The 15,328-nt window shown below is 43.5% G+C and overlaps 2 protein-coding genes across 11 annotated transcripts in view; one reads left to right on the top strand and one right to left on the bottom strand.

Moving 5' to 3' along the window:
• Nucleotides 1-2,714, bottom strand: part of AKAP9 (A-kinase anchoring protein 9) — a 140,974-nt gene extending 138,260 nt beyond the window's left edge. For all 5 annotated transcript variants that reach the window (XM_066627829.1, XM_066627835.1, XM_066627832.1 and 2 more), the window contains exon 1: nt 2,507-2,714. In XM_066627829.1, coding sequence (XP_066483926.1) covers nt 2,507-2,554 — 48 coding nt within the window. In that variant the 5' untranslated portion in view covers nt 2,555-2,714. The remainder of the gene's footprint in view (nt 1-2,506) is intronic.
• On the top strand, nt 2,591-14,962 carry MTERF1 (mitochondrial transcription termination factor 1). 6 transcript variants are annotated; one of them, XM_066627841.1, is made up of 4 exons: nt 2,591-3,015; nt 4,145-4,430; nt 6,845-6,976; nt 13,681-14,962. In XM_066627841.1, the coding sequence occupies exon 4, from the start codon at nt 13,720-13,722 to the stop codon at nt 14,863-14,865; it is 1,146 nt and encodes a 381-aa protein (XP_066483938.1). In that variant the 5' UTR covers nt 2,591-3,015; nt 4,145-4,430; nt 6,845-6,976; nt 13,681-13,719; the 3' UTR covers nt 14,866-14,962. The 6 variants fall into 6 exon arrangements, with proteins under 6 accessions (XP_066483938.1, XP_066483935.1, XP_066483940.1 ...); XM_066627838.1 differs by lacking the exon at nt 6,845-6,976 and adding an exon at nt 10,903-10,998 and having other exon boundaries at nt 2,592-3,015; XM_066627839.1 differs by lacking the exons at nt 2,591-3,015; nt 6,845-6,976 and adding exons at nt 3,167-3,197; nt 10,903-10,998.
• Nucleotides 14,963-15,328: the final 366 nt, after the last annotated feature.

The following is a 15,328-nucleotide window of genomic DNA, read 5'->3' as shown; positions in this document are numbered from 1 at the left end:
AGCTTCTTCAAATATGTTAGAAGCAGGAAACCCGCAAGAGAATCATTTGGCCCTCTGGATGGTGAGGGAGGGAAAGGGGAGATAGAAGGAGACTTAGAGATGGCAGAGAAATTGAGTTAGTTCTTTGCATCTGTCTTCACGGCAGAAGACCTCGGGCAGATACCGCTGTCCGAACGGCTCCTCCTGACCGAGGAATTAAGTCAGATAGAGGTTAAAAGAGAAGATGATTCAGACCTCATTGATAAATTAAAGATCAATAAGTCATCGGGCCCGGATGGCATCCACCCAAGAGTTATTAAGGAATTGAAGAATGAAGTTGCTGATCTCTTGACTAAGATATGCAACTTGTCCCTCAAAATGGTCACGGTGCCAGAAGATTGGAGGATAGCAAATGTCACGCCTATCTTTAAAAAGGAAAAGAGGGGGGACCTGGGAAACTATAGGCCAGTCAGCCTAACATCTATACTGGGTAAGATGGTGGAATGCCTCATCAAAGATAGAATCTCAAAACACATAGACGAACAGGCTATGATAACTGTAAAACAGTGCAGATAAAGAAAACTAATAGTACAATCCTATGTATGTGTACTCAGAAGTAAGTCCCATTGTGTTCAATTATATTTACTGCCAGGAAAGTGTGTACAGTACAGTACATAAGAGCAGCCCCACTGGATCAGGCCATAGGCCCATCTAGTCCAGCTTCCTGTATCTCACAGCGGCCCACCAAATGCCCCAGGGAGCACACCAGATAACAAGAGACCTCATTCTGGTGCCCTCCCTTGCATCTGGCATTCTGACATAGCCCATTTCTAAAATCAGGAGGCTGCACATGTACATCATGGCTTGTAACCCGTAATGGATTTTTCCTCCAGAAACTTGTCCAATCCCCTTTTAAAGGCGTCCAGGCCAGACACCATCATCACATCCTGAGGCAAGGAGTTCCACAGACCAACCACACGCTGAGTAAATAAATATTTTCTTTTGTCTGTTCTAACTCTCCCAACACTCAATTTTAGTGGATGCCCCCTGGTTCTGGTGTTACGTGATTTCAGCCTAAGGGACCAATTTTAACTTGATTATCTGAAGTGTACATTATAATGTATTATACCCGTACATTCTAATCATGTATATTATAATATATATATTATAAAAGTATTGTGTACATTATAATGTATCATGCAAAAGAAAGAAAGAAAGAAAGAAAGAAAGAAAGAAAGAAAGAAAGAAAGAAAGAAAGAAAGAAAGAAAGAAAGAAGCCATACACCCAAATAGAAAGGCATTCCAGCTTATAGCAGGAGATAAAATGTATGCATAATATCCCACACAGGGTGCCTGTGCATTGCATGCACTTCATCTCCTTTAGGGTGGAAATGTCATAGGGATCAGCTGTACATGTATAAGCCCCACATGACATGTTACGTCGCACGCACAAGAGCAGCAATAGTGCATGCATGGGTTTGCTCTCCCATCTCGAACATGCAACTTGCACTGGGGGGGGGCTTGCTTGCCTCTCTGCTAGGAGAGATTTCTGGTTCTCCTTCTAGATTGATTTGTTCAGCTCTGTACAGGAGATGCACAAGCATCCTCCTAGTGGCACCTGTGGCATTTTTCAAGGCATGTGCCGCTCTCCTGTCCAGCAGCAACAGCTGTCACCAGCCAATCACATTAGTCCACATGCAGAATAAGAGAGGAAGCTGCTGGCTCTCTGGATCCCATAGGACCCACGTTTATTGTTGTCATTATTCCCCCAGGGGACACAAAGAGAGGGGGGAGCATCAGACAAAGACAGCTCAGCACGGGAAGGATGCCAGCAGGGCACGCCTCGGCACCACAATTGTGTGCGCGCATGTGGCTGCAGTCCTAAACACAGTGTCCTGGACGTAAGTCCCATTGAACACAATAGGATTTGTGTCTGGGTAAACCTGTGTAGGACTGCACTTGTGTGTGTGTGAGTGAGTGTGTGTGTGTGTGTGAGAGATCCTGTACACACAGTCCTGGGAGTAAGTCCCACTGAACACAATAGGATTTGCATCTGGGTAGACCTGTGTAGGACTGCACTTGTGTGTGTGTGTGTGAGATCTTGCACATACAGTCCTGGGAGTAAGTCCCATTGAACACAATAGGATTTGTGTCTGTGTGGAGCTGTGTAGGACTGCACTTGTGTGTGCGCAACCCTGGGAGCAAGTCCCATTGAATACAATAGGATTTGCGTCCGAGCAGACCCGTGTAGGACTGCACTTGTGTGTGGGTGCGTGTGTAATCCTATACACACAGTCCTGGGAGTAAGTCCCACTGAACACAATAGGATTTGCGTCTGAGTAGACCTGTGTAGGACTGCACTTAACCCTGGGAGTAAGTCCCATTGAACGCTACAGGATTCGCGCCTGAGCAGACCCGAGCAGGGCTGCACCGCGCGCGCGTCGGTGCCGGTGTCAACGCCGAGCTCAGCCCTGCGGGAGGCCCCCTCCCACCGCGGCTCCCAGACCAGCCCCGGAGGAGGCCCTACCTTGGCTTTGCCGGCCTGCAGCTTCTTCTGCCTCTCCTCGTCCTCCATGGCCCCTGCGGGAGACACAGCGCGTTAGCCGAGCAGCAGCAGCAGCGCCAGCCTGGGAGGGGGCGGGGCGCGCGGCGACGGGGACGAGCGCGCTTTTCCCTCACGGGCACGGGAGGCTCCGTGGCGGACCCGCCGGCGCCGCCATCTTCGTCTGCACGTCAACCCGCGGCCGGGGAAAGTGACGTCCGCCGAGCCGCCTCCTCCTCCTCACGGAGGAGGCTTGCTGGCCCGCGCCGCGGCTGAGGGGGCGGCGGAGGAGGAGGAGGAGGGAGAGGTCGCCGCCCCCCCCAGCCCCAGGCACGGCCCGCCTTCCACTTCGCCTCAGGGGCAGCGCGGGGTTCTGAAGCGCGGCTCCTGCTCTGCCCCGCCAGCCCCGGCACCAGCGCCGCCCGAGGGGGACCTCACTGCGTGTGGGAGCAGCAGATCGCGTACAGCCCAATCCTAGGCATGTCTACTCAGAAGTAAGTCCCACTGTAGTCAATGGGGCTTACTCCCAGGGAGGTGTGCATAGCATGGCAGCCTCAGCCCAATCCTAGGCATGTCTACTCAGAAGTAAGTCCCACTGTAGTCAATGGGGCTTACTCCCAGGGAGGTGTGCATAGCATGGCAGCCTCAGCCCAATCCTAGGCATGTCTACTCAGAAGTAAGTCCCACTGTAGTCAATGGGGCTTACTCCCAGGGAGGTGTGCATAGGATGGCAGCCTCAGCCCAATCCTAGGCATGTCTACTCAGAGGTAAGTGCCATTGTACTCAATGGGGCTTACTCCCAGGGAAGTATGGATGGGATTGCTGCCTGTAAGGAAGAAATCCAAAGCCAAGAGTGTGTCATACCTTGATTAGGACACCACAAAAAGATGCAAGATGACACACAAGCTGCCAGATTCCTGTTCTCCAGAACTCTTCATTAAGAATTGTGGAGAACTCAGTTGAGACAAACAAAATTGTGCAGGAGATGGATAGAGGGATGCTATTTTCCCTCTCTCGAAACATTAGAACCAGGGGACATCCACTAAAATCGAGAGTTGGGATGGTTAGATCAAACAAAAGAAAATATTTCTTTACCCAGAGTATAATTAGTCTGTGGAACTCCTTGCCACAGGATGTGGTGATGGTATCTGGCCTGGATGCCTTTAGAAGGGAGTTGGACAGATTGATGGGAGAAGTGTCCATCACAGCTTATAAGCAGTGATGGGTATGTGCAACCTCCTGACTTCAGAGGTGGACTACCTCAGAATGTCAGATGCAGGGGGTGGCACCAGGACACAGGTTGTATCTTGCTGTCCTGCGTGCTCCCTGAGGCATTTGGTAGGCCACTGTGAGATACAGGAAGCTGAACTAGATGGGCCTATGGCCTGATCCAGCAGGGCTTTTCTTATGTTCGTATGTCTTCTCCTTTGACTGGAGTACACAATAATTACAGCATTCAAAAAACCCAAAGCTTAGGAGTGTGAACTGTGCATATAACATGTTTCATTCATGCTCTCCAGCTTTTTCATTTTGTATTGTAGATGCGGAAAATGGATTAGACATGCATGATCACAAATGCCTTTCACAATATGTGCTTATATTTTATATAATATTTTATTCCAGAAAGAGCATAAGTGAAACAACATTCTTGTATCCTGATTTCAAATAAAAACTGTGATGTCCAGAGCTCAACACACAGAGAGAGCTCTATCCTGCTACTGGCTATACAAGACTCTTTCCAAACCTGGCAATGAATAAAATTTACAACTACGTCTTCTTGGAATGGAGCTGAAATGTCAGCATGGCTGAGGAAAATCCTGACTGGGAAGTGCTGGTGGAAAGAGGTGCCAAGGGGCAATGATGTTGAGCAGAAAGCTAAGAAGCATGGCAGCTGAAGGAAAAGTACAAAGTATGTACTGTATGGGGGGGGGAGGCTTTCAAGAACAGTAAATGGAGAGGACAGAGCTTTGAGGGGGAAGAGGGATAGATAACAGAAAAGATAAAGGGCCCAATCCTATCCAATTTTCCAGTGCCGGTGCAGCCATGCCAATGGGGCGTGCACTGCATCCTGTGGTGGGGAGGCTGTTTACAGAGGTCTCTTCAAGATATGGGAACATTTGTTCCCTTATCTCAGGGCTGCATTGCAGTTGCACCAGTGCTGAAAAGTTGGATAGGATTGGGCCCAAAGTCTATGCAAGAGAAGACTATACAGGGACTAATTTTTTGCCTAAGGACAACAAGAGTTGTAAATAGATGACAGGAAAAGTAAGTAGAAGATAAATAAGAGTCCTGAGCTGGCACTATAATCAAGCCATAACAAGGGAAAAGTGCCCAGGGCAAGGAGAAATAGAGCATCCCCTACTCTAGTAATTGACAGAATTAGGATCCTGGAAAGTGGGTGCAACAATATAGTCACATGTTCTTTTAGCTAATTGTATGCACAGTATATTGTTATATGTACAGTAATTAAATAAATGTTTGTCTGTGATATAATGTATGTTGTTAATTCTTAACATATCTGGTCTTGAAATATCTGAATAATATCTGTTACAGCCCAATCCTAAACAACTTTCCAGGGCTGATATTGCCGTGCCAACAGGGCATGTGTTGCAATCTGTGGTGGGAGGGCAGTTGTGGAGACCTCCTCATAGTAAGGGAGCATTTGTTCCCTTACCTTGGGACTGCATTGCACCCGCATTGGAGCTGGAAAGTTGGTTAGGATTGGGCTGCCTGTATCATTACTAATATAAGGTTCATGTTGCCAAAGGAACAACATGAAAACAGGCAGCTTTTTCAAATGTTTGTCATCTATGCTTTCTAAAGGGTACAGGAATTAAAAACGGGATGGTTCCATTGTCTATTTCCTTAATTATCCTGATTTTGAAAACAGTTTGCTCCTAATATCACATAAGAAGAATATCACATAAGAAGTGTGATCCTTCTAGGGGCAAAGGAGGTTAGCTAGGGAATTAAGTCTGAGTCAATTAGGTCCTTGATGGGGAAACACATCTAAGGATAATGCTGTTGTTGGCAGAATTTTCATGAGAAGGGAATTGATTAAGATCTGCACGGTAATATCTATATTCACAGATCACATACATACAAGACTATGGTAGCTGTAGGTTGTATTTACAGTGAAGGAACAATTAACACCAGATGGCATCAACTAGATAGCACTTTTCTATGCCTTCCATTTGTAATCATCCTGATACCGTTCTGATCTAATAATCTCCATTAATTATACTTTTTTCCTATGGAAAATAGGACTTCATCCTCATCAGATGTCCCTTTCACATAATTATTGTTGAAATTATATTGCTACAATGGGGCCCACCAAAGTACCTGATAGCATAATCCTAAACATGTCTCCACAGAATTAAATCTCATTTAGTTCAATGGGACTTTCTCCCAAGTAAGTGCATATAAGATTGTAGCCTAAGGGCCCAATCCTATCCTATATTCCAGTGCTGATGCAGCTGCAGTGCAGCCTTGAGGTAAGGAAAAAAGCATTCCCTTAACTTGAGGAAGCCTCTGTAACTAGCCACCACCACCACAGGATGCAGTGTACACAGTGTATGCTGGCAAATTGGATAGGATTGGGCCCTAAAACATCCAGATTCTTAATTTCATCCTGGTGATATGTATATGGCAATATACAGTGAGGAGTGTTCCCTGCCCCCACTACAAATACATAGAGGGCTCAATCCTGTGCATGCCTACCCATAAATAAGTCACATTGTGTTCAGTGGGACGTACTCCTAGGAAAGTGTATATAGGAGTGCAACCTGAATCATGCTGAGATTTTTGCCCTTGGGGAAGTGACAATGACAACATCACACTTTGCTCCCATTACCACCATTCCATAAATTGAAAGCAAAAGCAAACTATAAACAATAATGCCAGATGGAAGGAGCTGACATCTTGTAAATAACCAGTCAGCTGTAAGTGTGTTGGACAGAGAGAAACTAAGCTTTCATCTCCAGGTTCTGCATCTTTACCCCTGTGATCTGCCAATGGGATTAAAGTCTCTTTGACAGGAAGGAAAATTGCAAAGGGACCCGTGAAAGTGAAAAAAAATATTTGAAGCAATGGGAAAACAAAAGAGACACCAACATTTGCAGAGTGACTGTGCCCGAGGCATTATTTGATCAGGGGCTACTCCTGTTTCCATTAAAGCGAGTAGGCATTTTTCATTTTGTTTTTTAAAGGTACAATAGTGATTTCAATGTCCAGCTGTCAGATCATATACTAAACACAAGAATAAAATGTTGTCATTAAAGTGGGGAAAGAAATAAGATAGTTTTTCTTATTCTCTCATCTCAGTATTCAGTTGGTTACAGAAGTTCTCTTCCTATTTGTCCAAGTACCGAAGTTTATTATACAATGGAGCTGAAATGCAATGGAGCTGCAGTGGATTTTTTCTGTTGCTATGGGAGCAACAAGGAATGATTTCAGGTCAGATATGCAAAGTGCACTATTATTCCAAAGAGGAATTGTGCTCCAGAATGGGGTTAATAGAGCAAAGAGGCTCTGCTGGGGGAGCATATGTCTCTGCTGAGTGCATTGGTCTACTGACCTCAAGTATTACGCTTAAGTAAAATGGACAGTCATTCTTAAGCCATAGCAGGGTGTCAGCTCAGCTCAATGAAGTCTGCAGAGTGCAGGCAGCCCTTGCAGAACTTTGGGAAATTTATCAACTGCAAGTCAGTTAACAATCATCCAGGGGATTTGAAATTTAAGTATTTTAAAACATGGCTTTTGTTGGTGATGGTTGTATAGATCATCTTGCAACAAAAATGGTAATACAGTATTAGAAGAATGAAAGGGGTTTCAAAACTAAGACTCCCCAGTGTCCAGTACCAATCCCCTTCAGACCTTCACTCAGGCAAGTGTGGCTTAATATTCAATGGGCCTATGCAAACCTAATGCAAATCACATACATTGAAACATCTGAAATGCCAACATACACTTGGTCCAGTAGCATAGCTACAGGGGGGACAGAGTGGTAAGTTTTTCAGGCACTGCAATATGCCATGTAAGCAGCTCTCCCACTTGCCCTCAAAGCCATTCTGGGCAGCGACAGCAACACGGCCCCTCCCACTCACCATCAGAGCCATTCTTGGCAGTGACAACAACTGTGTTGCCATCACTGCCCAGAATGGCTCTGACAGCAAGTGGGAGGGGCTGCTTACCCACACTGTAGTCCCCCCCGTAGCTATACTACTGGACCAAGTGAATGTTGGCATGTCAAGTGTTTCAACTGGTCCATTTTTGGTCCTTTTGTATGTGACAAATTTACTGCTTTGGCCTTCAGTTGCTCATTTGTCTTCAGCATAATCATTTATTCCTAGCCTTCTCATACCAAACATTTTTGTTATATAATACTGCTGCAAGGTCTCCTAGTAAGGTACTTCAGGGGAATGAAAAGTCTGGCTATTGTGATAGGAATGGGAATTGAATCACTAGGATCTGAGTCTCGGATTTTAATTAGTCAAGACAAAATTGTTATTACATAATCAGAAGTACAAAAGGAAAAGTAGTCAAGATCTCCACTGTGTAGTTAGTCCTTAATTTTTTCCACTTATCCTCATTGACAAATGTGCTATCCATATTAAAAGGGAACAGAACATTCTCATCCTTGAAGGCTTGCTAGAATATTAATATTGATTACTTGCAATTCTATATATTAGACAGATCACATGGAGTTACGCAGAGAAAACTGGGCTCTTGTCCTCTTATAATTTAAGTGCCTTTAAACATTTTATAGTGCTTTGTGTATCATATCTAATGTGACTGTCACATAGCTTTCCAAGATGTTTCAACAAGTATCTGAAGACACACACAGTGGCACACTCATATAAATATATGCACATCCACAAATATGAATGCTACATGCGTCTGTATGTTCACACACAAACTTGCTCACAATGCAACACCTTTATGGCCATGCATGTGTGCATGCGCAATTCAAACAGTCTCTTGTTTCCTAAGCAACCCACATATCAACACATCTATCTCTTGTAAAGAGATCAAGATATCACTAATAAGTAGCAGATACAGCACAGACATCTTGTAAAACAGCAATGATACATACCCCCAGAAGAAAAGTCACCTTGCACTCTGGATCTTGGAGTTGTGCAGCTTATCGTTTGACAGATTGTAAGCTCTACATATCTTTTTTTGGACATTTTTGATTATTATGCCCTTTCTTTTACTTAAATAGGCAATAATGCCGTGGGTTTGCTGTTCAACTGGTAACCATTACATTAGCTGCAAAAGAGATCAATGCTTCCTACAGCTGAGTAACTTTGCAAGTTGAATAATTTATCTGAAAGTCTAGTATATCAAAGAGAGTAATTTAAGAAAGATGGCAGTTGATAATGAAGTAACTGACCCTGTTGACATTTGCTATTCAAATTACATCAGAATCATTAAACTATACTGCAACTAATTTATCATTTACTCAGATAAATTGCAATGCAACCTATGGCCAAAGTGTATGCAATATTTGATATGTGCTGCAATTCTATCCACACTTACCTGGGAGTAAGCTTAATTGACCATAATGAGACTAACTTCTGACTAGGCATAGGCATAGGCTTGGGCTCTCAGGTACGGACCTGGGTCATTGGACCTAGAAGGTGCTAAGTATTTTAAAATTAAAAAGCTTCTATAAGATTAGAAGGAACAAATTTGTTCTTATCTGAGCACATAAGGAATGAATAAATACACCTTTACAAATCCATGTTTGAAATTTTATTTTCTTAAAAGACATGAGTAAATTGTACATGAAGATACTGCATAAAAGTTATGCAAAGGACTAGAGCCTTAGATTATGCACACTTACCTTGATGTAAACCCAAGTGAACACAGTGAGACTTTTTCTCTCAGTGAATATACATAGGGTTGCACAAGCCTTTGTTTCTCAAAATTTAATGACACAGCACACCTCAGATGGTTTTTTGTTTTGTTTTGTTATTTTTAAAGAAAGGAAGGCTTGAAAAATGTTCTGAGATAAATTCCATAGCCCAGAAGAGATTGGGCCTGTGAAATCTGGACTAGACTGTCTGAAATCTCATTCTACTGTTTTATTCATTTATTTTAATTATGGCTTTTTCACAAACCAGGATTTGAATCAGAGATTGATCATGGTTTGTATGAATAAACCATACTTAAAACTAAGCATTGTTTCCTGAGTTGGGATGATAGGTGGGCTATGGTTAGTTCAAAATCACAAGTGGAAGCTTTTCTTTCTTTTAAAATTTGTTCCTTAGGTGCAAGAAGAAGGTGGGGGGGATGTGCAAGCCAGTGGCTCTCCATGGCTTGTAGTGGGTGTTTCATTATGTCTGAACCACATGTATACATAATGGATTTACTCTCCTTGTCACTAAGGTCTGTCTCAGTTTTTGCAGCCACTACAAAGTGGGAATTCAGTGAAATTAGCTTGCCTGAAGGGATCCCTTAAAAGTCAGACTCCTTTGCCACCAAGCTAGCACAATCACTCTCTCATTTCACCCTAAAGATCTACCTTAAATAGTGTGGCGACAAGCATATTTAAGACACTTTGCCGACCTACAGCCCAATCCCAAGCATGTCTGCTCAGAAGTAAGTACCATTATAGACAATGGGGCTTACTCTCAGGAAAGTCTGGATAGGATTGCAGCCTTAGGTAGTTAGAGCCCTGCTCCATGTCCCATAGGGCAGCTATGGTGTGGTTAGGAGGGTGGGCCTTCTCCATTACGGTGCAAAGACTACAGAACTCTCTGCCCCATGAGGTCCAGCTGTTCACTCCTCCCCACTGGCAGATATCTAGTAAAAACATTACTGTTTCAACATGTCCACTTATTTTTTGTTCCCCTGACTTTTTTGGGGAGTCAGGAGAATGACTGAAAAGATTGCATCAAATACCAGATTGGGGGGGGGGGGTGTTCCACCTCCATCCACCTGCTTGCTACACTGCTGCTCCTGTTCCCACTCCTTGTCCCGCAAAAAGAAGAAGGAGCAGAAGAGGACGTGGAGGAGAGGAGGAGAGTCCACACTTCTTCTGCTCTGCCCTGTTCTTCCTCATCTTGGAAGAGGAATGGGAAGTGCAAAGGTTGGTATGCTACGAGGTGCAGCATACCTGTCAGGAAATCTTTGTGATCTAAGAATTGAGTCAATTGCAGGGTGACCAGATGTCATAATTGCAAAAGAAGACAAGGCACCCCAAAATGTAGGACATCCAAGGAATAAATAGCTCAAAGCACTATATTGATTTCATGTGGTTAATTTAAACACTATATTACTTATTATTCAATTTAAAACTATATTATATATAATTTAATAATTCCAAGAAGGCTATGCACTGTGTGCTCACAAGGAAAAGGAATTTTATTTTCCAGGACACAAGACTAAAAAAGAGGACAAGTCCTGGAAAAAGAGGACATCTGGTCATCCTGGTCAGTTGGATGGCATGATAAACTGCAATGAAACATGAAGTAAGTTTTCCATAAAGCAGTGGTCCTCACACATTTAGCACAGGGACCCACTTTTTAGAATGTGGATCTGTCAGGACCCAGTGGAAGTGATGCTATGACCGGAAGTGACATCATCAAGCAGGAACATTTTTAACAATTCTAGGCTGCAATCCTACCCATGCTTACCCAGGAGTAAGTCCCATTTACTAACATTGTTAAAAGAATATACATAGTATATTAAAAGTACGGGTCTGTAACATTTCCCCAAATGCAGTCACGTCCCATGGTAGCATCAAGTCTAATACAATAAAAAAAATATTGAAATGAATGGGGACCCACCTGAAATTGGCTTGTGACCCAACTAGTGGGTTCTGACCCACAGTTTGAGAAACACTGCTAAAGTATCCAAGTACATAGCACATTACTGTCCACTCCCACCTTTCCATGTCAACCTGCCTGCAATTGCCTTGCAAAGATATATAGGAAGAGTAAATAAAAGGATCAAAAGCAGTTGCATTGCAACAGCAACATCCCAGAATGCGGATCTCTAAAAGGCATCACTTAACAGAGTCTACCAACAAACTCCCCTGCGACTATGTTAACTTTTCTTCTTAACAATAGGGTAATAAAACATCAGGGCAAACAATGTGTGATTTGTCTTATCCAATAGCGCCATCTGGTGGCCGTTCTCTTTCCCCAGCAAATGCAAGCAAGCACAGTCTAGTCTGCTAGATGGCAGCACTAAGAAAGAAAGGAACATTTTTTTTCTTTTTAATCTCTTCCTTCCGCTTTGCAAGCCCATTTCCACTCATTGGTTCCACTTTCAACTTTAGCCTCTCAGACCAGGAAGAAAACTCCGCTCTGTGTTGGTGAGTGTGCGTTGCAAGCTGGCTAGGAGAGTGTGCTGCTCAGGGAAGCTGGTTTTGCAATCCATCCCTGCCTCTTGCCTCAAAAGTCTCAGATTCTCCAGTGCAAATGTGATAATTTTAGGGGTGTCGTTTTCATTTTTGTTTAGCGTCTTAGAAGAGCTTGCAAGCTTAGGTTGGGAAAGTGAAACTGAAAACTCAAGGAGAAGGAAGGCAGCAGTGATGATACTCTGTGATGATGATGATGTAGTGATGTAGTGTAGTGATGATGATGATAATGAGTGATGATGAATATAGGGATGCAATCCTCTATCTGGGTTCTTGCTTGGGAGCACATTGCATGAAAACAATAGGGTGCTTACTTTTAAGTTAGTATGCCAAAGTTTGAGTCAGTGGTGTAGCTAGAGGGGGTGCAAAGCACTATGTTTTGCAGGTGCCTGAACGCACCGTACAAGTGGCCCTTCCCTCTTCCCTTTGGAGCCATTCCAGGCAGTCGGAGCAAAACGGAGGCGAATGCCATTTTTGCTTAATAGTAAGCTCCTCCTTAGATAACTGTAACCTTGGATGGCATCTATGGTTTACAACAGTGGTTCTCACACATTTAGCACCGGATCCCACTTTTCAGAATCAGTATCTGTCAGGACCCACCAGAAGTGATGTCATGACCAGAAGTGACATCGTCACGCAGGAAAATTTTTAACAATCCTAGGCTGCATCCTACCCACTCCTTACCCAGGAGTAAGTCCCATTTACTAACATTGTTAAAAGAATATACACAGTATATTAAAAGTACAGATCTGTAACATTTCCCCAAATGCAGTCACATACCATGGTAGCATCAAGTTTAATATATTAAAAATAAAATATTAAAATGAATGGGGACCCACCTGAAATGAGCTCATGATTCCCGACCCACAGTTTGGGAAACACTGGTTTACAAGGTTAACAGAAGTGTTCCAGCAAACTCTGTTGGCCCACCGTGTCTCTATAGCCCCACTGTAGCAGCATAGAGAACTGGCATGCCACGGGGGGGGGGCACACTGGTTGTCTTGCCACCCCCTCTGCCCCTCCCTGTCCAACCCAGAAAAAATTATGGTGACATGATGACATCACTGCAGTCACTTCTGGGACGATCGGAGCCAGTTCACCCACTTCAGAAGAAGCAACCAGCCTGTCTCTGAGCGACTGTACTGAGAGTGGTTGCAGCAGCAGCAGCAGAAGTAGCCATTCTCGGCACAGTTGCTCTGAGTGAGACAGGCCAAAGTGGGTGATCTCTCTGTAAGCGGCTCGGTTATGAGTGAGGGCAAGACTGCAGTGGGGACAACATTGCCGCCCACCATGGAATGTTGCTCAGGGTCCCAGTATCCCTGTGACCCCCCCCCCCCAGCTACACAACTGCCTCACTCCTCTCTCTCACACGGGATGAGAGTTTCTGCTTTATCCCTGGTAGCTTCTCATCCATGGGCCATATAGTTGTCTATCCTATCCAATTTTCCAGTGCTGGTGCTGCTGTGCCTATGGGGTATGCACTGCATCCTGCCATGGCAAGGTAGTCACAGAGGCCTCCTTGAGGTATGGGAACATTTGTTGTTCCTGAGTTGTTGCCAATACCACTTGCACACACAATTCTGATTTACCTTGTTTATTTTTATACTTCTCTGCATGGCAGGAGTGAAAAAAATCGTTTTACTGAACAATGAATTTTTTATCACTGTGAATGTGCATTTTGTTCAAATTATAAAGTAGAAAAAAGTTTGAAAATATTACTAGAAATTGTTCATAAGTGCTATTTTTTTTACAATTGGTCATAATGACTCTTCTTTTTTCCCCTCTCAAGTTCCTGAGGACAGTTTTATTCAGAGATTTGAATTTTCTGATGACCATGGCAATGAAGGGACTGGTGAACATGAAAAACGTATTATTTTCCAATATGAGTATGTCCTGGCCTATCAAATTATCCACAGAGATTATGTTCAAAGGAGCATGCAGGAGGTGTCTTTGTCTTGAGAGCTCCGGAACTGCACTTGAGAAAGAAAACAACATTTTAGTGAGCCATCTGGCCGGTATGGGTGTGGATGTCAAAATGGTGAGAAAACGACAACCTGGTGTTCTTAAGAGGCAGCTCACCAATGAAGAAGGCCTGAAGAAATTTTTGCAAACCAAAGGGGCTAACAAAGAAGCCGTTTCCAACATAATCTCACGTTATCCACGTGCCATCACTCGCTCGTACCAGTCTCTCAAAGAACGCTGGGAAATTTGGAGAAGTATTTTGATGTCGGATTTGGAAATTGTAGCAATCCTACAGCGTTCCCCTGAATCTTTCTTTCGTTCTGGAAACAATCAGAACATGCAGAAAAATATTACATTCTTTTGTTCTCTTGGACTAACACGCAAGGACCTTTGCAGAATGCTGACCAGAGCTCCAAGGGTGTTTTCAAACAGTGTGGAGCTCAATAAACAAATGGTGAGTCTCTTGAATGAGATCTATTTAGCTCTAGGTGGTGAAAACCCAGATGATTTTGTAAGGCAGATAGTTTCTAAAAATGTTTTCATCCTCTTACGGAGCAGGAAGCAAGTGAAAGCTAATATTCAGTTTCTTCAGTTGTCTTTTAATCTGGACAATCAGGAATTATTGACACTGTTGCACCATCAGGGTGGCGATCTTCTGGATCTCTCTAATGAATACCTAAAAAAAACACTTGGAAACGTGAAGGAAAAACTGCTATCTTGTGGGTGCACAGAGACTGAGGTGGACAGGTTTGTTCTGAAGCACATTCGCGTTCTGTACCTTTCTCCTCAGAACCTGAACGATAAAATAGATTTCCTCTTACAGGCAAACATTTGCATTCAGCAAATACTGAAAAGCCCTCTAGTTCTGGACAAAAATATCAACACAATAGGTAGCCGAATTGAGGATCTGGGAAAAGTAGATTATAATTTCAAAATCCATGGGATTGGAATTCTTGCATTAAGTAAACAAAGATTTGCCGCCAAATTGGAAAAATTGCATTGTATGGAATGACAGGCTCAGACACACTAAAAAATAATATTTTGTGACTGAAGAAAGAAGGGAATGATCTGAAGAAAGGGTTAAAAAACCATACACAAGGTTTTGTTTTTTTTAAATAATTATGTATTTTAAATTAATTGAATAAATTCTCAATTGTTTCTGGTTTCAAGAATGATTTAGTGAATGGATGTGCTACAAATCTGGAAATCTTTACATGTGTCTCTACCTGATGGCCTAGGTTTCTCCATGGAGGCATATTGTGTGTGTGACAGAGCAGTGTTTCTCAACTAGTGGTCCTTGAGGTGGTATCTGGTGGTACACTCAGGACTCTCCATACCCCTGCTGACTGGCAGTGATACCAGCAACGCAATGTGACAAGCAAAAGTAGGAGGTTCAGCTTGGAGCACAGAGCTCCAGTGTGCACTTTTTGTACACTTGAAAAAGTTCTCCTGTCCACCCTCTCTTACCCGTGTTT

This window comes from Tiliqua scincoides, chromosome 5 (genome assembly GCF_035046505.1).
Source record: "Tiliqua scincoides isolate rTilSci1 chromosome 5, rTilSci1.hap2, whole genome shotgun sequence".
NCBI classification, from domain to species: Eukaryota; Metazoa; Chordata; class Lepidosauria; order Squamata; family Scincidae; genus Tiliqua; species Tiliqua scincoides.
The sequence above is the reverse complement of the archived record's forward strand: the minus strand, read 5'-3'. Positions and strand labels throughout refer to the sequence as shown.